The 26311-nt window shown below is 34.2% G+C and overlaps 1 protein-coding gene and 1 non-coding gene across 2 annotated transcripts; one reads left to right on the top strand and one right to left on the bottom strand.

The window, feature by feature from the left end:
• Positions 1 to 19842: 19842 nt before the first annotated feature.
• LOC145075767 (uncharacterized) lies at positions 19843 to 25431 on the bottom strand. The gene is made up of 5 exons (XM_079021889.1): positions 25157 to 25431; positions 22321 to 24511; positions 21863 to 22137; positions 21045 to 21748; positions 19843 to 20747 (listed from the first exon to the last, which is right to left on the bottom strand). The coding sequence occupies exons 1-5, from the start codon at positions 25429 to 25431 to the stop codon at positions 19843 to 19845; spliced, it is 4350 nt and encodes a 1449-aa protein (XP_078878015.1).
• Positions 24653 to 24759, top strand: LOC145077428 (small nucleolar RNA R71). The gene has a single exon (XR_013693174.1). It is a non-coding gene; the product is annotated as a small nucleolar RNA R71 (small nucleolar RNA).
• Positions 25432 to 26311: the final 880 nt, after the last annotated feature.

The raw sequence follows: 26311 nt of genomic DNA, 5'->3' as shown, positions 1-26311 counted from the left end.
CTTGTATGTTAAAATAAAGTTTTGGGTGAAAATCTCGCGTTAAAACAATTAAAAACGAGCCTAAAACGCAAAACTAGTTGAAAACCGGGTGAAAATCAGCCTCCTGCGAGACCTCTCAGTCCTAGGCCGAGGTTCGGTCCCTTCTGTTGTTGAGCCGAAGGCGAAATGGAGCGAACAGGGAGTAAGAGGCAAAGGCGAAGGTGGCTTCGGTCCCCTGGTGCGAGGTTCGGGCCCGAGAGGACCCTTCGGGTTCGGTCCAAGGGGTTCGGTTCATTTCGCTTCTGATGCCTTCGCTTCTGACAAGTTCGCTTCTGAGAAGTTCGATTCCTAAGAGGGGTTTTGGGTCCTTAAGAGGCTTTGGCTCCTTAAGAGGGGTTTCGGGTCCTTATGTCTATTTTATCCGTTTTTACCCCATTTTAAGCGGTTTTTGACCCGGTTAAGGGTCGGAATGACCCGAATGACTTCAAAAAGTTACGGGAACTTTTGAGAGAGATTTGGGAGAAATTTCACATTCTTGGAGAGATTTCTCATACAAAGAGAGATTTAGGAGAGATTTCACATTCTTGGAGAGATTTCTCATACAAAGAGAGATTTGGGAGAGATTTCACATTCTTGGAGAGGTTTCTCATACAAAGAGAGATTTAGGAGAGATTTCACATACTTTGAGAGATTTGGGAGAGATTTCACATACTTGGAGTGATTTCTCATACAAAGAGAGATTTGGGAGAGATTCTCGAGAAAGAGAGATAGAGTGAAAATGATTGAGAGAGGTTTCGCGTGTGACATTTGTGAGTGTTTGGCTTCGCAAAGCAAGGTCCGTAAACCCCGTTAAGCCTTGTTAAAGGATCTTACACACTCCCGATGAGTATGCAACATTGTTTTATCGGTTTGGTTCGTCACTTACCACAGTTTTAGGTTAAGGAGATCTAGATGTACATACTTTTCGATTTATGATCTCTCATTAGAATAGCGAGTTGGTTAGAAATTACACAACGTAAACTTTAATACCCACGGGCAAATTGAGTCGAACGGTTTGACTTGTTGACTTTAGTTGACTTTGACTTGACCGGAAATTGACGGTTGTAACATGTAATTCGTCTTTTTGACCTACATTGTTTATCTGTAACATTCAAGTTTTGGGTAAGGTCTTCTTTTAGTCCTTAATGCTAATTTGTTATCAATTTGGTCATTTGCTAGTACACGGGACATACTTTATGAGTACCCTTAGCGTACTAGCCTTCTGATGGTCGCGGATTCCACCCATGTACACGGGGCGTACGTACGTGGAGTACGCATGGCGTACGTAAATCTGGGATAAACCCTAATTTTTAGGGTTTGTGCCCTATTTAAACGTCTTAAACCCACCTCATAGACATTTTGGACCAACCTTCATCCCCCTTTACCCAAAAAACGAAACCCTAAGTGTGTTAGTGAGTTTTTGAGCTTGTAGATCTAGGATCACCTTCCCATTTGCAAGCTTTTTGAGGTAAAAAGCTCACACCTTTATGTCCCTTTATGATTGATCTTCTATATGGTGTTTCTTGGGCATTTTTAAGCCTTTTATGTTAAAGGTGGGCTTTTGATCTACTTCAAAAGTAATGGATGCAAGATCTAAGCTCCATTTAGTCCCCATGATAATAAAAATGCAAAATTTATGGAGTATTTTGACCCATGCATGTATTAAGACATTTGTTAAGCTCTTTTTGAGCTCTTGAGCCCCATTAAGCCATGCATGCATGTAAAGTTGCCAACTTTATGTGATAAGTCACCTTTAGGGACCAGATCTGAGAGTTGGGATAAAGGACTTAGTGGTTTAAGTGCTTACCGGGCAAGGCCTGATGTCGGGAGGGGTCTGATGACTGTATTTGTGATTATCGCATGTGTTTGTATGATTATATGTATATATGTATACCGAGCGGGGCCTGATGACTGACATATTTGTATATCGAGCGCGGATCGATGTCAGGTGGGGCTGAATGATGGGCAAGGCCCATTATGTGTTTATTGTGTATGGTATGTGGCACTTTGGGGAATTCATTAATCTTTGTGCTTATGGTATTCAATTTATGTTTCAGGTACATATGGTTCGAAAGTGAAGAGCCCATGATGGTTGCAGAGCACACACCACCTTATTTCCGTATTTGGTGATTTACTCTTATGTTTTATGATGTTATGATACACTTTGTTCCACCTAGGTTTCATGATGATGTTTTAGATACAATTTTATTAATTTAAAAATGAAAAATTTTTGGTCTTATTTTTGGGACGTTACATTATCATTCTTACGAAAATGAATCTAATCCTTAAAGAGTAATGATCAAATTTTTAGAATCATGCTTGTAATTTTTGTTTTTTTTTATTTATTTTCTTTTAATTTTTTCATTCTCAATAGAATTTCAATTTTTGTACAACGTTAGCATGATTCCATAATATTTTTTATTTTGAAGTAATTTTTAGCTCAAAAAAATTTGTTTTTTGTATTTGATTTTCACAAGAACATCTGATATTCTTTTAAGAATATGTTTATATTATAATATAAATGTATCTGAATATATATGATAATTCTGCCAAGAATATATCGATTTGAATTAAAAAAAAAATCTATCAAGAATACACAAAATTTTGATGTTATTTCCTAAAAATCCGAATTTTTGAAAATGTATTATATTATATGAAAAAAAAAATAGCATTCTCTCAAAAATGAACCGTATTCTATTAAAAATGGTTTTATAACCAATTATGCTTGATTTTTCTATAATTTTGAAATCGATTAAGGTTAATTATAAAAACCATGTTATAACCGAATCTCTATACTAATAAAAGAGTAGCTCTTTTGTCATGTGTCACCATATTAGACATTTTAATTAATGTGTTGCCACTTGTCAATCTATTAGTTTTCTATTTTAAATTTATTAGATTTCCTCATTAATGTGATTCTATTTTAAATTTTAAATTATTGTTTTCATTAATTCACAAATAAAAAATATCTAATATATATTAAAAATTAATTTTATACATTTATTTGAATTAATGATTATAATTTCACATAACTAATAAAAACTATCTCTTAAATTAATAATTTATTTAAAATAACTTATTAATAATTTTGAGTTTTTACTATAAAAGTTTGATTAATTTTATAACCGTGGTTCCCACGGGTTATAAACTAGTTGGATTATAAAAATAGTCAAAAATTCATCCTATACATTCTATAAATAAATAAACATGAAATATTTATAATGCACTTTTAAATGATTTTAATGTATTATATGGTATGTGTTAGTTTATTTTAATACCATATACCTTAAGATTATAGTTTTTCATTCTTTTAACAAATGATAAATATTGTGTTATATACTAGGTGTGAGACCCGTTTATTACACGGGTTGATTTAAAAAAAGATTAAACATTATATTAAAGTGTAACAGAAAATATTTTTTAATGTACAACTTTAAAATAAAAAAGGAAGAAACATATTTATTGCAATTTAATATCATATATATATATATATATATATATATATATATATAAGTATATGATTTTAATTTTAAAAATTGAAACAAATCAAAAATTGACAAGTAGATAATATTTATTTCAAAAATACCACAAAATGATAAGTGTCAAAACTCATGAGAGATTGACATGTGGCAAAAAAAACCTTCATTAATTAAGGAGGATTTTAAAACATAAATTTTTATATATGTATTATATCTTTTAAACAAAATGGACCATGTAAAATTATATACTATTTTATTTATGGTTAGGGCCTAGACCGGATACTACGATCGAAAGAAACCGTGAATCAAGAAACAAGCTTTTTCGTGGAAGATCAGACGAAACATGGCCCACGAAATCAACTAATAATAATAATTCAAAAACCAGAGCCCCGTACCCATATCATGGTCCTAGAGGCTTTGCCCCATTGATAGGAGACGATTCAAACATGATCAACACAGACAGATCGAGGCCAGTATTGCGATCAAGTGTCTCAATTGGTGATATATTGAGCCGGAAATTGATCCTACAAGACAACATAGTGGTTCGAGAGGATGTTGAAAGTCAAACTCATAAAGATGATGTATCTTTAAGTGAAATGTTTCGTGAGTAAAGTGGACTTATATTTCGTGACACTGGAAAGTCTGAAAAGGAAAAACGGGTTGATAAGCAGTTCTTTGCTCAAAGGAAGAAGTTTGGGTTTATTCACATATCGTTACCTTTAAATAAACATAACAAGAAGAAATTGAATCTGCAAACTCCGGAACCGTTAAACGTGAGGTTCTCGTAGGTTGATTGGAGTTTTTCGTTATGTTTGCATATGTTTTATTTATTTATTTATTATTATTTTTATTTTAATTTTTTTGTAATTTGTGGGTTTTTTTTTTTTTTTTTGGTTTGGGTTTGGGGGTGTTGATGATTTATGAAATGTTCTAACATTTGTTGGGGTAAAATTAGTCGGTATGCTGAGAATATAGTTCGGACTCCACTTGTGTAGAGTATGATTGCATGGAGTTTGACTTTCCTAAGAGGTCAAACCTAAGTTATGGTGTGTTGTATAGAATAAAGGTTTTTTTTTTTGTATGTGATTGCAACCTATAGATAAGAATGTTATTATTTGCAAAGTTCATTATTCTAATACCGAAATTTATAATAGAAAGGGTAGAGGAATCTTGTCATGCAGTATGAATTGCATATCTGACAACTATTATAACCACATTGTTTGGATGAACAAACAAATTTTACAGAAGCTTCATCAATTATCTAATTGATTGTTGTGAAGTATCGGGCACATATGTAAATAACACGGTGAGCTTTGTAGCGAAAGAATGTAAGGATTTTTACGAGAATAGTAATCAACTAGGTGTTAGACCCGTGTATTATACGGGTTGATTTAAAAAATATTAAATATTAAATTAAAATGTAAATAAAAAATATTTTTTAATGCACAATTTTAAAATAAGAAAGAAAGAAACGTATTTATTGCAATTTAATATCATATATATGATATTTAATACTTTACATATATAAATATGACTTTAATTTTAAAAATTGAAACAAATCAAAAATTGACAAGTGGATAATATTTATTTTAAAAATAACACAAAATGATAAGTGTCAAAATTCATGAGAGATTGACATGTGGCAAAAAAACCTTCATTTATTAAAAAAGATTAATTAATACACTGTCTGACTAAAAGATAAGAGATTCTAACCCATATATATCATATAAACATATATAAGTTTATTTAAAACAACATTATAAGATTTTTATTCTTTGATTTGAAATATATTTTTTTATTAGTATGATTACAATTTTTTTATTTAATGAAAATTAATATAAAATTCTCTTTCTCGCGGAAAAGCTATCAAAATTCATACACATCGTGTTTTACTGGGAAGGATCGAACCATGCGAATGAATCTATATGACTATATCTTCCAACCTTTTCATAATTACATTTCACAGTGTCCTTTACTAAACTTGTCTAATAGAAATTCAAGTGGTTTGAAAGCTTACTTAGTTCACAACATCCTTTACTAAACTAATCTAATAGAAATTCAAGTGGCTTGAAAGCTTACGCGATTGTTGGAGAAATGTTTGGAACACTAGTTTTGGATACTTGATTATCTTATTTATTTATTTATAATACCAAAATAGTAATATATTACAAATATTAAAAAGTGGAAAATAGCAAATATTAAATTTCTTTAAACATAATCGTTTGTTACTTTTAAAGGTTAACATAATTATAAATAATTCTTAACTAAACAAAATATCCATTTTAATTATCTATAATTTTTTTATTACCTCTTAAAAATCATTTATCTTTTATTAGAAACGAGAATTTAGAATATTTATTAACCGATTAACGGATTATTTTCTGAAACTTTTGATTTTAAAATTTTCATCCATTTACGTGAAACAAAAATGTATATATTAAAGGTTGATATCTTTATTTTATTTTTTATTTAACTGTGTTTTTTCCATACTTTGTTTTCGCAACTTTATATTTATTTTGTTTTTATATGTTTTTTATTAGTTTTTATAACTTTAATTATTATTTTTTTCATAATTTGTTTTTACAATTATATTTTTGTTCTTATTTGTTTTTGTGGTTTGTAAAAATAAATTTATGAAAACATGTAAAACAAAGTAAAAATATGTGAAAAAACGAAGTAATAATTATGTTGTAGAAATATGTTAAAACGAAATCGTGAAAAAAGCATTCAAAATAATTTTTTTAAATCGTTTGGCAAATATGTAAAAAAAAAATACTTAATTTGTAATAAGATCAAAAGTTGGGGAAAATAAAAAATAAAAAAATAGGCAACCTAAGAAACTATCTTGTCACAAAGACCTGATACACACAAATTAAAGAGGTTACCTTAAAAGATAAAATAATAAAATTATATCTGTTTTTGAATTGGTTATTTAAAATAACTTACGTTTTTAGTAAATGACAAATGACATAAAAAACAATATTTGTTTATTTCGATTATTGACAATGTATTATTTATTGTTTAAATCGAATATTGTTTTGTTCAATGTTAATAGATTCATTTTTGTTCAATAGCGCAAAAGATACTAGCTTTTTAATTTTTTTGGCAATAACACTATATTTTCTAAAAATATACTATATATATTCTAAAAAACTATGTTTTCTTTTCTTTTTCCGATTTTAACATAGCATTTTGGTACTCAACATGGCAAACCAAGTTACCTTGGGAGGGTCCAGTGAAATGGTTAAAATTAAACAAGATTAAAAAGTACGATGTTCGATTAAAACAAATTAAGGTCGTGTCAAAATTAAAAAAGAAAGAAAACATGATGTTCGATTAAAACAAATTAAGGTCATGTCAAAATTAAAAAAGAATGAAAACATAACGTATCTCGTGTCATTTACCTTTTAGGGGGTGTATGGGATTGCTTAATACAACTTATGTTTATTTCTAAAAGTGTTTTTTAGTTTATTAGATGTTAAAACGAAATTTAAAAAAAAAAAATAGATTAGTTTATACAATACCAAAACGTAATAAGTTGAGAAATTGTTTTTTAGTGTTTGACAAATTCTGTTTAATCGGATAAAATGACCAAAAAATACCTCCTAGATATATGTATATAAAAATGTTGGATTATGATAAGGTTAGTATGACAATTTGGTTTAGATAATACTAAATTAGAAGGTATCGACTTATGAAAAACTTCTTATTTAAGTGAATAAAGACTTTTGTTTTTACTATATCCAAACATTAAAAAATGTTCTTAGGCTGACGCCATTGGCAACTAAGGTGTTGTTTGTTTTTTCGAAACGAAAAATCATAAAGTTTACGGACCACCTATGCAACCCTCTGCAGTAGAAGAGGTGTACCAAACGACTGCAAAATGTAATAAAAAGTTTGTTTATTTTTTAACATCTGCAAACTGGTGCAATAAACTGAAATTTAGATAAACTAGTTTTACAAATTGAAAATATATCTCAACACCAAAATTTTAATAATTTTAGTCTTAAAACATTGAAAGAATACAAAAAAGAACATGTAAAAAACAAAAATATAAATTTTCTAAAGAAAATATAAAAGATGCTATTAATTTTTTTCTAGAAAAAAATAATTTTAAAGAACATAAAAAAGAAAATTATAAAAAAATTAAGAAAATATTGCAAACAATATCTAAAAAATTCATAAAAGAATCACACATGTTAAAAAAGATGCAACCGAAATTAAAAATATTATTAAAGGAAACGGTAAAAAAACTAAAAAAAATCAAAGTTTTTTTTTAAGAAAATAAAGTTATAAAAAATTGTGGAAACTGTAAAAAGAATTTGTATCAAATCCGTAAATCAAAATTAAAAAAAAAAAATCAAAGTTTTTAAAAAAGTCAAGTTATACCAAATTTCTAAAAAAATGACAAAAATTGAAAGTTGAAGAGCTTTAAAGAGACAAATCAAGTGTTGCGTCGTGCATAACACACGCATAAGTTTTGTACTCTGAAGGCTTCCAAAAAACAAACTGTTGCAAGAAAACAAGTGATGTGCAAGTGCTTCCCGCAAAAATTTAGTTGATTGCCACACTTGAATTAAAATAAATAAGAATTCCTTCAAAACCCATGTCAGGTTTGCTCCACCAATAATCGCCTCTTTTCTTTTATTTTTGGTTTATAACTCTTTTTAGAGGAACCTATACCATAGGTCAAAAATATTGTCACTTCATTATTTTATTTTTATTGACCTCTAATTAAATTGTTTTTTCAATGGTTAAACTTTTTTATGAATTTTTTTTAATTTAACTATTTTATCCTTATCTATTTAAAATATTATATAAAACCCCCTCGTTTAACTAGTCGTTTTTTAAACACATTAAATTTTAATATAAACATTCATTTATGTACAAACGATTTACTTATTACAATAATTTATATTTGTATATTGTATAATTTGTTTATCTATAAACTTTAGATAAATAATAAATAAATCAAAGGTAGAAAATGAAATAGTTTTAAAGAAAAAGGTGTTGATTGTTCAAACCTTTAAACTATATTGATCATTCAATATATTGAGTGGTCAATAAAAATAAGCAAATAAATCATGCACTCCAATGGTGTTTAATTATTTTGACCACTTAAGCAAATAGTAATAACCTATAAAAAAAACTTATCATTGGAGATGCTCTTAGATAAACATCATTTTGTAATTAATTTCGTTTTATTTTTATAAAAAATAAACAAAATACACTAAAATACATAAAATCATTTTGTCTACAAATAGATACCAATATTGCTATATTTTAAGAATTTTTTTATATTGTCTATGTAATCTTAAAAATAATAAAAAGTTGAGTTATAAATCGAAAAAAAAAAACATAATATTTAGTTTGTATAATATAATAACTTAATTATAAATAATATAAATGTTTGGTTTGGGTTGGGTTGCTAATGAGTGTAAAAAAAATAGGTTTAGATGGGTTGTGTATGTAGAAGAGAGAAACATTATTTTTTTAACGGATAATTGTGTTGATTTTAGTTGTGAATGAGAGTAGTCTTAATGTTGTCAAACTGTAATAAGCTAATAAACAGCTTCCCAAACACCCCCTTAGTAAAAATGTTTAGTGTGTCAATAATGAGTTTTAAAAAAATGGATCAACTTAGTCAGTAACAAAACATAACAACATGATGTGTTACATTTTTATTGTTTGACATCTATTTTTATACGTGTAATAACGGAGTTAACTTATGAAAAAAAAATCATTATTTTTAGTCAATAAATGAGTAAATTTTAGTCAATAAATGAGTACGAAATAACTTATAAAAATTCTATGTTTAAGTGAATAATTGTTTTTAATATTCTCTTATCCAAATACTTAAAATAACTTATTAAATATTAAATATCAAACCGTAATAAATATGGGTAAACATAATAACCAAAAAAACAAACTAAAATCGAATTAACCGATAAAACCGAACCATTTTTAATGTTTATGACTAGATTTATATTTTCTGCTAATCTATAGGTAGCAGTTCGGATTTGATTTTATAAGGTAACCGACTCATTATATATCGAACCAATAGTTTCATATTTAAATGTATGTAGTGATGGATAAGTAGATAAATTAATAAAGTCAAGCCCAAATTAAATATTGAAAAAAGTCCATTAATCCTAGTCTCCTATATATGAATCAAAGGCTGATCACACACGCATTGGGATGGATTGTTTAGTAATTCTTAAACGAAGTTAGAGCAGCAAAACGCAAGTTGAGTAATATGTTTATGTCTATCAATTAACATGATCCAATCAGCAAGAAACGAAGACCAGGTTCTCTATTTTTTTTATCAATATTTCAAGGCAAGGGATGTGTTTGACGGTTTTTGACTTTCTGATTTAACGTTTTAACTCAATGTGACAATATGAAAGATTGATGTAGTTTTGTTTTTGAGTTTGAAAGTAACCGTAATCACACGGAATTTTATAGTTTCATAATACAAATAAGTTGACTATTTGAGATTTCACTTGCTTAAGATTTCAAATATAAAAAGAGGTTAAACTAGTAATTATGTTTGAGCTCAACAAATATCTAGTCACAAAAAGATATACATATTAAGTTACCGGATGATATGTAAATGTTTGTAGTAAAAGAAATATGAATAATCATTAAAAAGGTCTATAAAGTACATAATACAATAATCATGCATTGCAAGTTATAAAGCAAAACTCAACCGAACTAACTTTATGTACATGTGAACCATTACGTTAACCGGTATTAACCCACAACCAAAAACCAAATTGATCGTTTAAACTACTAACCAAAAACTGGTAATAGCCGATATCAAATGGTTAAGAATATGGTTAAAAACGATTGGTTTGGTTATGATTCAATTTTAAACCCTAACTTTAGTCAAAATCAATTTCTTTTAGATGTTCAAAATACAGTGTTTACTGAAAAAGAAAAAAAAAGATATTAAATGAAAACTAATAATATTACTAAGAAAATATTTAGGATATTAATTATCCTTATTCATTTTGAACTTCTTCAGTTATTTGTAAACCAATGTTTTTTTAATATTTTAATATAATTATAAACCAATAGTAAAAACGAAAGGATATTAAATATTACTAAGAACTCCTTTTTAATATGATTTTACGTTACATCATTATAATTTTTAAATTTTGTTCTAAAACATTTTTGTTTAATTATTATATTATAAAAAATAAGAGAAAACACATTGATTTTAGTAAATCACATTCTTAAACCAAAAGTTTTAAATATAAAATTACTGATATTTTTTTTATTATATTAAGAGGTAAAAATGTATTTTGATTTTTGTTTGTTTGATTTTTTGTTTGAGATTATTAAACTTGCTATTAAAGGTTATAACTCAAATAAGATTAATATAGAAAACTTATTTTATGGTTAATAATATTTTAATTTAAGAACATGAAATTTCAATAAAAAAAATGTGTTATTATACGTTCACATAAACAAAATTGTTATGAATTATTATTTAGTGAACGACTATTGGATTCTTCATATCCCACATTACTTTTCATAATTAGTGAACACTATAGCAAACATTATTATGAGTTTTATGAGTGTAGTTATGTACTACTATAATGTGCATTCATATCATACATGACCTTTCATCTTCTTTATTTAGTATAAATAGTGAATATTATGTATTGTAAAGTTTGATGATTTCATCACAAGTATTGGAATAAAAGTTCTTTCTACTATCATGTCTTTCTTTACTTTATAATTTATCTTGTTATTTGATCATATTTTATAACACGTTATCAGCACGACTCTACCATAGAGCTCTAACTCTTTATCGCTCTTATTATTTTCAGGTATGTATTTTTTATAAGTTTACATGTACAATGCTTACAAATTATTTTATGAAATTTATTAACTAACAATTCTTGAACATACAAGTCTTTATTTTGATTAGTATTTTTCACTATGAAAAACTATGTTATGCTAGAGAAAATTTTCTCTGCTTTCCATGCCACCAACATGCTCCTGCAGCAGCAATATCGTGAGAAAGATTTAAAAAGAATATATTATGAATTAATCTCATTTCTTCTTGTGGCTAAATAAAACTATGAACTATCGATGAAAAATCACCAATCAATCCCGACCGGTTCTGGTGCATTCCCTGAAGTGAATGCAACATCATATAATCATAATTGTAATGGGCTAACCGAGGTCCTGGAGGTTATCATAATTATCATAAAAATAAAAAGATTACAAGTAACCACCAGAAGTTGGAAGATAGAAAAAATCCACACTCTAATGATAAAAGTGGTCAAGACAAAAAGAAAGTTTAAAATGTTTGTCATCGATGTGAATGACCGGTCATTGGTCTTGTACATGACGCTTACCAAAACATTTTGTTGATCTTTATCAAACTTATCTAAAATCTAAAGAAAAATAAAATATCAAAATAAATTTTATTCAAAGTGATATTCATGAAGATCAACTTGAAATGACACATTTGAATATTGTCGATTTTCTTGTTTACCCAGAAGGGACAAGTGGTGCTATGGATGGTGATGGAAGAATAATATGTAGTTTTGTTTCATGTCATTTATTATGTTTTTATGTCATATTCATATCATGAGAAATGATGTCATCACAATCTTCCCAAATTAATAAAATATGAATTTATTTATCTAAGTCGAATGTTTCTTATGTTTTATTTATTTATTGAAAGAAACATGGATATTCGCAAAAGAAATAATGAAGATATATTTCTTGCAGACAATGCAATAACACATAGCATTTTTAATAATGAAAAGTATTTTGCTTACTTATCAATTTGAGAAGCAAATATTAATATAATAACAGGTAATGCAAAAATGATTGAAGGCTCCGAAAAAGCGAATATAATATTACAACAAGGGACACTAATTACAAATTAGTGATGTATTATTTTCGTCTAAATCACCAAGATTGAAGGCTCCGGAAGAGCGAATATAGTATTACCACAAGTGACAATAATTACAATTGGTGATGCATTATTTTCATTAAAATCATCGATAAATTTATTAAGTTTTAAGGATATTCGGTCTAACGGATATCATATTGAAACAACTAATGATGATAATAAAAATTATCTCAACGTTACAAAAATAATATCGGATAAGAAAAGTTTTTTTGGAAAAATTACATGTATTGTTCTCCGGATTGTACTATACAAATATTACAATGATTCATGCTATTGAAAATATTACAATGATTCATGCTATCGAAAATAAAAAAAAGGTACAATATTATATTAAAAGTTCGGCATGACCGGTTGGGCCATCTCGGATCAATTATGGTAGGTAGAATAAATGAAATTTCAAGTGGTCGTTCCTTGAAAAATCAGAAGATTTTTCAAGATAATGAATTGTCTAGTGTTGCATGCTCTCAAGGAAAATTAATTTCTCATCCATCATTGAACAGAGTTGGGTATGAAAGTCGTAGTTTTAGAAAAAAAAAATCAAAGGGATATATATGGACCAATTCAACTACCATGTGGACCATTTAGATATTTTATGGTTTTAATTGATGAGTCAATTAGATGGTCACATATGTGCTTGTTGTCTAGCTATAATTTGGTTTTTGCAATATTACTTGCATAAATAATCAGCCGAAGGGCACATTTTCACGATTACCCAATTAAGATAATCCGACTTGACAATGCTGCAAAATTTTCATTGCAAGCTATTAACGATTATTGCATGTCGATTGGATTGAACATCTTGTTACACATGTTCGTACACAAAATGGTCTAATTGGTAAATTAATCAAACACCTTTAATTAATTGCAAGACCATTACTAATGCATTATAAACTTCCTAATCAACATAAGGGCATGAAATTTTACATGCAACATCACTTATATGCATAATGCCAACTAGTTATCATGAGTTATCCCCTATTCAACTGGTTTGCGGTCATTAACCAAATATTTACCATCCAATGATGTTTGTGTAACACCGTAAAAATTCAACCAATTTTTCACTTTTCAAAAACATAATAATTCATTATAAAAATCATAATGTATCTCAATTCATAACCATCTAACTCAAAAATATAAGTATCCAAAACATTTCCCCAGAATCTCATCAAAATACTCCCACAATGTGTACAATCAAGCTGGCGCCTTCCCGCGATCCTCGCTGGTACCTGAAACACATTTCACACAACACGGTAAGCATAAATGCTTAGTGAGTTCCCCAAAATACCACATACAGCACATACACCACTCAAGGCTACAATATGACCCTCTAGTCGATGTGTCTCAGCGGAACCCTCCAGTTCCGTATCGTTGGGCCCTCAGACCCGGTTTGTCTTGTTGGACCCTCCGGCCCGGTCTATATCATTAGACCCTCCGGTCCGGTCTACATCACATAACATACATATATCACAAACACATAAACACAAATAGCACATAACATACAAGACCCTCCGGTCTGCTCATGGTTACCACACTAAGTAATGTATAGTGAGAAGACTCACCTCGGGAATATCTCAGAAAATCACAACTCGGTATCTCTAAACCTCGAAACAACGACCTAGCCCTGCCTAATCACACAAAGTAATTATTTCAATCATTAACGGCTCTCAAGGCTAGACTACACCCCTTTCTACAATCCCACAGAAGGGTAAAAGACCCTTTTACCCCTTCCTGATCCAAAAGTACAATTGTTGACCAAAACCCTAAAAGTCAACGAAGTCAACGGTAAACCTTGACCAGACTCATCGAGTTGTTTCAACGACTCGGCGAGTCCAGTCGTGAACTCTACTCCTCTGATTCTCTTTTGACTCACCGAGTCACTCACCTAACTCGGTGGGTCACTCTCTAGATTCACAGCTTCTAGACAACTCGACTCAACTCGTCGAGTCTGTTCATGGACTCGGCGAGTCCAATCCATGCTCAACTTCAAATGGCTTCCTAAGGTCAGATCTGATGCTCTACTCCATAGATCTATCCTTTCTAGTCCCAATAATCACGTAAAGTTCGAAGCTTGATGCCCATGCAAAGGCTCCAAGGTTCTATTTGAAGAAATGACCTCTAATATGGCATCCTAAGTTCATATTCACCAACAATCCTCATAAAGCTCAAAGGATAAAGGTCTCTGGACCTCTATGGATCTAGATCCAAGACCATAATACGAAAAGGAATCATATACTTAACAAAACCATCTATCAAAAGGGTCTTGATGTGTGTAAATTCAACTAGTTTTATCCCTACTTTTTATTAATAATTTGAGCACACAAAGGCAGTGAACCTGTCTTTAAGTGGTATAGGTTGATAAGTAAGGTATCGAACTCAGGGAACGGAAATTAAACTAATAGCTAATTTTAACTAAAATAAATAATAAAAGTAAATGGTTTTTCTCTAGTTTTGCAAGACTAGAAACTTAACAAATTAAATTTAACTAATTAACTAAAGCAACAACTATTCACCAAATTTGATAAAGATGTTTCTATTTAGGTTCAACCAATTCACTCCTATGGTTATTTTAGTTAAGGTAGATTAATTGCTATTGGTTACCAATGATAGTAGTTAGGTTCATGTTCATTACTCCTAACCCTTAGACAATTAACTAATTTAAGCGTTGATCAAGTGTTTAAACTAATTAATTCCCTAGATTAATTATTTGGATTAAATAAGATTTGTAATAGTCAATTAAGTTATTAATTCAATTAACCTCTTGTTGATGGTTTCTCAAACAAGCTCACACATTAATCTTCCTATTTCCTTATTAATCTTAGTTTCATAATCATTACTTCTAAGCATATATTTTAGCATTCACATAGACATATGAGGTTAACAATTAAGTGATGTTCATGCAACCTAATTGCCTTCCAATTAACAGAAAATAGTAGTGATTAATACATAAGGTTCTTTAACAAACTTAATTTAATAAATCACCAATAGACAATTAAGCAAAAATCAATAATTAAACCATAGGAGTTCTTTGGTATTCCCCAAACAGAAACAAAAACGAGTTTAGCTCATAGTTGCAGTAGAAACAAACAAAGAAACAAAGTTTAAGAAAGCAAACATGTTTAATTCCTAAGTCTAAGTGGTAGAATTAACCTAATTGCTTGAATTCTTCCAACTCTTGAAGCCTAGGGTTCCTTAGCGCCTTCTGAACCTTTTAGTCGCAGCCAATCCTTCAAAAATCGCCAGGAGTTCTATCCCAAGTGATCAGGATTCGTCTTATAAAGATATCTCAAAACAGAGGCTACTCGGCGAGTAGCAGAATCAACTCGCCGAGTAGGTCAATACTTATCCGTCTTCAGGTTAGCAGTCGTACATATCTTCTAGTATCTCATCGTGTACTCGCCGAGTAGGGTCGAGGTACTCGCCGAGTAGGGTCGAGGTACTCGCCGAGTAGGTCATTCTTGGCACCCTTTAATCTTCTCTTGCTTTCCTTTTCTCCTTTTTACATCCAAGCATATCTTTTGGGCTGAAAACACAATTCAAAGCATTTTAAGTACCTTTTGTCCAAATTATTCTCATAATTAACCAAAAATAACTAAGAATATATGTTAAATAATTAACTAATTATGCACATATCAAAATACCCCACACTTGACTTTTGCTTGCCCCCAAGCAAAACTATGTTTTAAACACATTAAAATCACATTAATAATTCCAATCATTCCCAGCCATTATGCCAAGACCGCAACGCATGCATTTGTGTCTAATTCCTAAAAAACCCCCCATACTCCAAATACTCACAATCCTCATAAACATTCGCCCACTCACCCCGAACTATGCTCATTTTATGCAACCCTCCGAATCCATCCTCAGAAAACCTCTTTACCCTCAAGGTATTTTTAATTGAGCAACCCAAGCATACATAATCTAGATAATTACAATTAATGATACCACATTGGAGCTCTTTGGAATTCTTCACTTCTTTGACATTTGATCTTTGATATCTTCAAATTCACCAACTTTGTTGCTTGATTTTTGGTATCTTCAACTTTTTGAATTTCTTCGAATTTCCGATCTTCATATTTGACATTTGACTTTGATGCTCCAAAAATTCTTCAAACTTTTTCTTGTAATTCTCTCTTTTTTTTTTTACATGTATTCCTCACTTTTTTTCACTCAAATCCCTACATGCTTAAGCAGGGGCGCTCAATCTCAACCTTTATTGGCTAATGATAAAAATCTTCCTGGATACATTTCAGGTTTAGGCTGCAAAACATATTGCATCCCTCAGGCTGAGCAGGGTCGTGTTTTTGTCTCATGATTTCACTGGAATAAGGAAGCCACAAATGCACTAGAACGTGTATAGGCTCAACTAAACATTTGGGTTCTCATGCAATTATTAACACAACTTTAATATGGAATCCTAATTTTTACCAAAATTTTCTAATTTAAGCCCTAAGCATTAAAAATTAGCCTAAATTAAGATTCTAAGTGTTCTAAGATGTGACTAACCCCCTACCCCACACTTATTTTATGCAATGCTCTCATTGCATATTATAACAAAAAAATGCAATTAGAGAGAAAGTTGGAACAAACTCCCCTGGGGTAGCAGTCGCTAGGTTGACACTCTCGTCTTCAACTCCATCTTCTAGTGACTTTAACCATGGGAACAGCTCATTCATGGCATGGGTGTCATATGTCTCGTGTGGTTGATAACTCGAAAACTCCAAGGAAAATTGGTTGTTGCACAAGTCGCAGTAGTAATGCACAAAGAATGTATGAATGGCACATGAACAATAACCAGAACAAAGAAAAATTCCTCCTGCAGCAGGCTACTCGGCGAGTATGCGAGTAAACTCGGCGAGTAGGATGTATCGGACAAGCAGATCGCACAGAAGCAGATGTACTCGCCGAGTAGTATTAGTGCACTCGGCGAGTAGAGCATATAATTCCAGAAATTGTCTAATTGCTGGCTTTCTTTACTCTAGTGTTGTCGTGCAAATATAAATGCACTCTCCAAGCAACTTTCTAAACAACAACACTTTAATAAACTCTTGATTCGTACGGACTCGATCCTAGGAACAAAACTCTATAAGTACTCCTAAAGGCCCTTATTCCTTGCTTGACCATTCCTAAATAGCATGCATCCTAGCTTCAACACCTGAAAAGAAAACTAAAAGTAACACTAAAATTCAAACCACTTAACCAAGGTTACATGTCCACAATTGTCCTTAAAACAAACATCATAATCAAACAAAATAAAATCTTCATTCTTCCTCGTTCATCCTGGCTCCTCCAGCTCCACTACCTCCTTCTCCACCCCTTCTTTGCATCCTTTCGTCCCAATTCATGATGTAAGGATAGCCGGGTCCCGGTCGCGGGGCAATATGCATGTGTTGGAAAAGATAGTCGAAGGATTGATTGGTGTAATTAACCCCTCGCCCTATATCATCCAAGTATCGTCGATACTCCACTTGATTCCATCCCTCGTTATCCTCCACCGGAATCACCGGTGGGTCTTCTCGTACCCGCTCGTTTCTCGGCCTAACCCGCCTTCCCGGCTCCTCGGGGACCGCCGGCTCATCTTCATTTGGAATAGTAAAGGAATCACCAAATTTCTCCACTATCCGAGCCCTCCTATAGAGTGCCGTATTGAACGGAGGAGGGTGGATAACCGTTAGCATTTGGGCTTGCGGTAATTCCAAAATCCCAAATGATCGCGCGAGCCTCGTGATGAACATACCCCCATTGATCTTCGAGTTGATTTTTTCCTTAACTGCTCCCTCCGCAAGAAATTTAGCAATGCAATATGGGAGATCGCAGAAGACATCGGGGGTGATGATACTCCACATATAAAAGATATCAAGGGTGGGAACTTTATCCCCATCCTTTCGCATGTTGATTGTGCTTGCAATGAATCGGTGAATGAGTCGATGGATTGGAGAACGAATATGCCCTTCTTGAGCAGTGGAAGGTATATAGACCCGGTTAGCAATTGTACTCCACCATGTTGATGCCACCACCCCCTCGGGAAGTTCTTTGTAGGTATTTTCCAAGAAGGCTTCAAAGTAGTCCGTCATCGCCATATCTTGATCGTAGATGCCCAACCGCCAAGAGAACTCAACCATGCTGCATTGTCGCATCTCTCCTCCCAAAGAAAACGAGATCGTGTTCGGATTGTAATACTCACTCCCACCTCGGAATGAAATAGTAGCAAAGAATTCCCAGCACAACTCCGCATATACTGGCTCTTGTATTTTAAATAATTGCAGCCAACCATCACAAGTGATGTTAGCATAACCCAAGTTACAATCTTTTACCAAATATGGAGTAAGTTCCTCTTCCAAGCCGACATTACCCATCCATCCCCAATCCACTGCAGTGGGCAAGTAAATTTCTTTCTGTCGCAGCGCTTCCAACCTGTTTAGGGCTCGAGTTTTGGAGGATTTAGAGGTAATTTGTTGAAAGGCTAACCATGGCATATCACCATGGCCTCCTCCTCTTGATGATTGTCCTCTCCTTGCCATGCTCCCTGTAAAAACATAACAAAAACACAACAACAAACAACACCCCATAAATAAAACAGAAAATTTTTCATCTTTGCGAGACCTACTCGCCGAGTACGCAAGCATACTCGCCGAGTAGTATGAACACTCGGACAGATTCGAAATCGAAGCTGTGTAGTCTGCGAATTAGTCCAATTTATCCATAGGGGTTTGTCGTAATTGTGTTTCTAACCACATATGTTGAAGAAATTACACCAAATATCCCCTAATTCCTGAGTAAATCAAGGCCCTAGAAATTGTGAAAAACTCCCCAAATCCGAAAATATACCAAATGTGGGGAAATAGGTGACAAAGACTGGACCTTTCATGAAATTAAAGAGTAAAAATGTTACCTTGGTGCTTGAATTAAGAGAAATTGGAAGAAAATTGACTAGATCTTGAGGGACTTCTTGGGGGGTGGCTGAGAGAAACTGCTCGGCGAGTATGGGGGTGAAGTGTTGAACAAAAGCAGTTTTTTTACAGATTTTATTTTACTGGGTTTAAACCGTATACTCGCCGAGTATAATGGATATACTCGCCGAGTAAGGACGCGTGTTGTGAAGTTTTAGCTGTATACGAGCATCTACTCGCCGAGTGTAACCGATATACTCGCCGAGTATATGTCTCAGATTGAAAAAAATTTACGTTTTTGCCAATTTTACTATGTGATTTCCTTTATTTTAGCCTTTCCACCCCACACTTTTAGTAGAGCTTGTCCTCAAGCACTTAGAGAAGTAGAATGAATGAAGAGAAATGAAAAAAATAATACGAAAAATAAAGAAAGTGAAAGAAAATGCAAACGTGAAACTCGGGTTGCCTCCCGAGAAGCGCTTCTTTTGATGGAGTCATTAGCTGGACTCCGCCCCTTCTATGTTTTTGCAATTCCGCACAGCAGGAGCTCCTCCATTCCTTCATTGCGGGGGACTCCTTCTTCATATTTCTTCACTCGATGGCCATTGACTTTAAATGGCGTGCCATCTCTTGAGATCAATTCAATAGCCCCATGAGGAAACACCGTCTTGACCACAAATGGACCATCCCACCTGGATTTAAGTTTTCCCGAGAAGAGTTTTAGGCGGGAATTGAAGAGTAGTACTTTTTGGCCTTCATGGATGTCCTTGCTTTTGATTCTTAGGTCATGCCATCTCTTGGTCTTTTCTTTATAAAGCCATGAGCTAGAATAGGCTTCATTTCGTAGTTCTTCAAGGGCATTCATTTGCATTAAGCGGTTTGTCTTCATTTCTTCCATGTCAAAGTTACATCTTTTTAGCGCCCAATATGCCTTGTGCTCGATTTCAACCGGTAAATGGCATTGCTTTCCATAAACTAACCTATATGGTGTAGTACCAATAGGTGTTTTGAAAGCGGTACGGAACGCCCATAGCGCGTCATCCAATTTATCCGACCATTCCTTGCGATTACTTCCCACCGACTTCTCCAAGATACGCTTCAAAGCTCGATTGGTAACTTCCGTTTGCCCACTCGTTTGCGGGTGGTATGATGTGGAGAACTTATGGGTCACCCCATATTTCTTGAGCACCTTGTCCAATTGATCATTGGCAAAGTGTGTACCACGGTCACTAATTAAGGCCTTTGGAACACCAAACCGGGAGAATAGTCTTTTCAAGAAGCGTATCACTACCCGTCCGTCGTTTGTAGGTAAAGCCTGCGCCTCCGCCCATTTTGACACATAATCCACCGCCACGAGAATGTACTTGTTTCCTTTGGATGTGGGGAATGGCCCCATGAAGTCTATGCCCCACACGTCGAACACCTCGCACACTTGAATGCTATGTTGTGGCATTTCATTACGGGAGGAAATGTTTCCCACCCTTTGGCAAGCATCACATTCTTTGACATATTGGGCTGCATCTTTGAAGATTGTTGGCCAATAAAACCCAATGTCAAAGATCTTCTTCGCGGTATAGTGTGCGCCATGATGTCCTCCCGTGGGTCCGCTATGGCATTGCTCTAGTATTTTTCGACTCTCCTTTCCGAATACACATCTTCTTATAATCCCGTCCGCGCAACTTCGGAAGAGGTATGGATCATCCCAAAAGTAATATTTGATCTCCGAAAAGAATTTCTTCTTTTGCTGACTACTATAATCCTTCGGGACGTACTTGGTAGCTAAATAGTTAGCTATATCCGCGAACCATGGCTCTTCTCCCACGGACACCATAATGTATTCATCCGGAAAGTCGTCTCCATCCTTATCTTCTTGCAATGCCGGGTTCTCGAGCCTAGATAAATGATCGGCCGCTACGTTCTCCATTCCTTTCTTATCTCGTATCTCTATATCGAATTCTTGAAGAAGCAGCACCCATCGTATTAGTCTTGGCTTGGCATCCTGTTTGGAAAACAAATACTTGATAGCCGAGTGGTCAGTAAAAACAGTGGTTTTAGATAAAACCAAATAAGGGCGAAATTTATCGAAAGCATAAACTACGGCTAACAGTTCTTTTTCAGTAGTGGTATAATTCTCTTGGGCAGGATTCAAGGTCTTGCTTGCATAATAAATGGGTTGAAAATGCTTGTCAACCCTTTGTCCAAGGACGGCTCCTAGTGCATAGTCACTCGCATCACACATGATCTCGAAGGGTAAGTTCCAATTTGGTGCTATAATGATTGGGGCATTAGTTAATTTTTCTTTTAAAAAGTCAAATGCCTCTAAACACTCTTTAGTGAAATTAAAGGGTGCATCTTTTAACAATAATTGTGTTAGAGGTTTCGTAATTTTAGAAAAATCTTTAATAAAACGCCGGTAAAAGCCTGCGTGTCCCAAAAAGCTTCTAATGCCCTTCACATTAGTTGGTGGGGGTAATTTAGCGATGGTGTCTATCTTTGCCCGATCCACCTCAATCCCCTTTTTAGAGACTTTATGTCCCAATACTATACCCTCCTTGACCATGAAATGACACTTTTCCCAATTTAGGACCAAGTCGGTTTTCTCACATCTAGCAAGCATCGAGTCAAGATTTGTAAGGCAGTCATTAAAAGAAGATCCAAATACGGAGAAATCATCCATAAAGACCTCCATGAATTTCTCCACCATATCATGGAATATGGCGGTCATGCACCTTTGAAATGTCGCAGGTGCATTGCATAAGCCAAATGGCATGCGTCTATAGGCGAAGGTCCCACTGGGGCACGTAAAGGTGGTCTTTTCTTGGTCCATTGGGTCTATGGGTATTTGGAAATACCCGGAAAACCCGTCTAAGAAGCAATAATAGCTATGGCCCGAAAGTCTCTCTAACATTTGGTCTATGAAAGGAAGGGGGAAATGGTCTTTGCGAGTGGCATCGTTTAGCTTGCGATAATCGATACACACTCGCCAACCGGTTACCGTTCGCGTTGGAATTAACTCATTCTTCTCGTTGGTAATGATCGTCATTCCTCCTTTCTTGGGCACCACCTGGACCGGACTCACCCATGGGCTATCGGAGATGGAGTAGATGATTCCTGCATCCAAAAGCTTTACCACCTCCTTCTTGACGACTTCTTGCATGTTCGGGTTTAATCTTCTTTGATGTTGCACCACCGGTCTGGCTCCTTCTTCTAAGTTTATTTTGTGAGAGCAGTAGGATGGACTTATTCCCTTTATGTCGGAGATGTTCCACGCGATGGCTTTCTTCCTTTTCTTCAGTATCCGTACAAGCTCTTCCTTTTCTGTCTTGGAGAGATCTGAGGCTATAATTACTGGCTTCTGATTTCCTTCTTCCAGAAAGGCGTATTCCAGATGGTTAGGCAGTGTTTTGAGCTCCAATTTAGTGTTCATAGTGGCGTACTCGCCGAGTGCAGGTATGGTACTCGGCGAGTTCATGGCGGCATTTGCGACTGCTGACTTTTCTTCAGGTGTACTCGGCGAGTAGGTCGGGTCTACTCGGCGAGTAGGGCTTTCAGCTTGGTTTTTGAGTTCTTTATACTCTGCTTCCTCCAACAGTCTTTCAATCTCTAGTAAATCTTTCTCTGGATCAAATACTTCTTCAAAAGCTGCAACCTTGCTGGAATCTTCAAGTATGTCTCCTTCCAATAACTCGTCAAGCATGTCGATTGAGAACGCCGTGTCGTCACTACTCCTTGAGTACTTCATGGCTTGGTCTACCCCGAATGTTACTGAGTCATCCCCAACTCGCAATGTGAGCTTTGAGTCTCTCATGTCTACGATGGCGCTAGCGGTGTTGAGGAAGGGTCTTCCAAGGATGATTGGTACTTGCGGGTCCGCCTCCATGTCAAGAATGATGAAGTCAGCCGGGAAGACAAACTTGTCTACTTTCACTAATAGATCTTCACATATGCCTCTTGGGAAAGTAACCGTCTTGTTTGCTAAATGAATTGCCATCCGAATTGGCTTTGGCTCTGGAAGGTCCAGCTTTTTGAAGAACGAGTATGGCATAAGGTTTACACTCGCTCCCGAATCAGCTAAAGCATGAATTGCTGCCAAGTTGCCAAATTGGCAAGGTAAAGTTAAGCTCCCCGGATCACCCTTCTTCTTTGGTAGTTTGTTTAGCATGGCTGCGGAGCAATTCTCATTCAATACTACTTTCTGCACCTCTTCCATCTTTCTTCTATTAGTGAGGAGTTCCTTAAGGAACTTTGCGTACTTGGGCATTTGCATGACGGCTTCGATGAAAGGAATGTTTATTTGAAGAGTTTTAATATGATCAAGGAATTTCTGATACTCCTCTTCCTGCTTCTCCTTTTTGGCTCGGGCTGGGTACGGCATTGGAGGCTGGTAAGGTTTGACGGGTGGCTGATCATGCGGTTTTTCAGATGTACTCGCCGAGTACATCGGTCCTACTCGGCGAGTAGATCTCTCAGATTGTGAATGTTGGTTCTCAGCTTGTGCTTCCGTTTCTTCCTTCTGTGAGTCCTTATTCTCTTCAGTGCGAATGGGGGCCAGGGGAGTAATAACCTTCCCACTTCTTGTGGTAATAATGTTCACTTGCGCGCCTCGTGGGTTGTTCTCGGTTTTGCTAGGAAGCTCTCCCGGTGACCTTTGGTTTAGTTGTTGAGCGAGTTGCCCAAGCTGAGTTTCTATATTATGGATGGATGCTTGCTGGTTCCTGAGCATTGTTCTTGTTTCTTGGATAGCAGCATCGTGGTCACTGTGTCTTTTCTCGGAAGCAGCCACAAATTTAGTTAGCATATCTTCCAAACTTGGCTTCTTTTCTTGCACCGGCTCCTCCTTTTGGTAAAAGCCTCTTCCTTTTTGTCTATACTTCTCCTCCTTGGCCTTCTTGTACTCTTCGTAAGGCAGCCACTCCTTTTTTTGTTTTCGCCAGTCTTCATCATACCGGTCACCGCTCGAATAACATACTTGTGCCTTTTTGTTGCCGTGCTCATCTAAATCACAATCCCTAGTGAGGTGAGGTCCATTGCAGTTTTCACAACCCACCCGTATGGCATGGATAGTTTGATCCATTTTGTCCATTCTCCTATCCATGGTTTTTAACATGGCCATGACCGCGGATAAATCTTCAGTAGCAGCGTACGCGGCTCCCCTCGTGACATCATTCCTAGGGTTGTGGTATTCTCTAGAGTGTTTAGAGAATTCTTCAATTAATTCTTTAATCACCGGGGGTGGCTTCTTTGTAAGTGGGCCTTGTGAGTCTAGCAACTGCCGGGTTGTGACATTAACTCCATCATAAAAGATGGAAACTTCTTGCTGGCTGTTTAGATCATGGTGTGGGCAATTTCGTAGTAAACTTTTGTACCTCTCCCATGCTTCATATAAAGATTCTCCAGCTTGTTGTTCAAAGTTTGCAATGGCCTTCTTGAGTTTGGCTATTTTGGATGGTGGGCAAAAGTGATCTATAAATTCTTCCTTCATTTTGGCCCAAGTAGTGACTGACCCGGGAGGAAGTGATTTGAGCCAGTCTTTAGCAACACCCTTGAAGGTTACCGGAAGCATCCGAAGTAGTTGAGTTTCGCGGGTTACATTTGGAATGTTGAAATAGTCAGCAACATCATTTACTTCATCCAAATGTTTGTAGGCATCTTCATGATCTTTCCCATAGAAAGGTATTTCCTTAAGCGCAGCTAGGATATGACCTTTTAGTTCGAAGGTAGCAGTTGCGGGAATTGCGGGTTGCACAAGTCCCGGGCCATGGTCGTCGCGCATCCTCTTCTTCCATTCCCCCATGGGAATTTCATCAATGTTAGCCATAGTGAATGCTAACTCTTCCTCCGATCCGGTTTCTTGTTCGTACGTTGCCTCCTCTTCTTCCTCGGTCTCGTATCCAATATCTTTTTGGATTGGCTCCTCAATTGTCAAGGAAGCGCTAGAAGCTCCTGATTTACTGCTCTTCTTTTTCCCAAAAACAGTCTTCAAGTTGGACAATGGTGATTTCTTTGGTGTGCTTGAACTCTCCACGTCCTTCCCTTTGTTTCTTTTCAATTCGGATTCGGGATCTTCAAACGGGGGTACCAGTGGTGTGTTTGCTCCTCTGGTCATGAGAGTCCTGAAATTAATCAAATAAAAAAAAACGTAAAAAGAACAAAAAGATTGTAAAAGAAAAGAAGAAAAAATTGCTGGTTAAACTGCTACTCGCCGAGTAGGTGCGAGTGCACTCGGCGAGTATCAGTGATATTTCAAAAAAAAAATTAAGTTTTAACTTTAACTAAAACAGATACTAAAACCTAATTACTGGATACTAAATTGCAATAAATGAACTTTATGCAAGTAAACTCACACAAAGGATCGAAAAAATTAGGAATTAGTTTAATTATGTAGAACCGTTCCCCGGCAACGGCGCCAAAAACTTTATGTGTGTAAATTCAACTAGTTTTATCCCTACTTTTTATTAATAATTTGAGCACACAAAGGCAGTGAACCTGTCTTTAAGTGGTATAGGTTGATAAGTAAGGTATCGAACTCAGGGAACGGAAATTAAACTAATAGCTAATTTTAACTAAAATAAATAATAAAAGTAAATGGTTTTTCTCTAGTTTTGCAAGACTAGAAACTTAACAAATTAAATTTAACTAATTAACTAAAGCAACAACTATTCACCAAATTTGATAAAGATGTTTCTATTTAGGTTCAACCAATTCACTCCTATGGTTATTTTAGTTAAGGTAGATTAATTGCTATTGGTTACCAATGATAGTAGTTAGGTTCATGTTCATTACTCCTAACCCTTAGACAATTAACTAATTTAAGCGTTGATCAAGTGTTTAAACTAATTAATTCCCTAGATTAATTATTTGGATTAAATAAGATTTGTAATAGTCAATTAAGTTATTAATTCAATTAACCTCTTGTTGATGGTTTCTCAAACAAGCTCACACATTAATCTTCCTATTTCCTTATTAATCTTAGTTTCATAATCATT

Source organism: Lactuca serriola, chromosome 9, assembly GCF_051521515.1.
Source record: "Lactuca serriola cultivar US96UC23 chromosome 9, Lser_US96UC23_V15, whole genome shotgun sequence".
Lineage (NCBI taxonomy): Eukaryota > Viridiplantae > Streptophyta > Magnoliopsida > Asterales > Asteraceae > Lactuca > Lactuca serriola.
The sequence above is the reverse complement of the archived record's forward strand: the minus strand, read 5'-3'. Positions and strand labels throughout refer to the sequence as shown.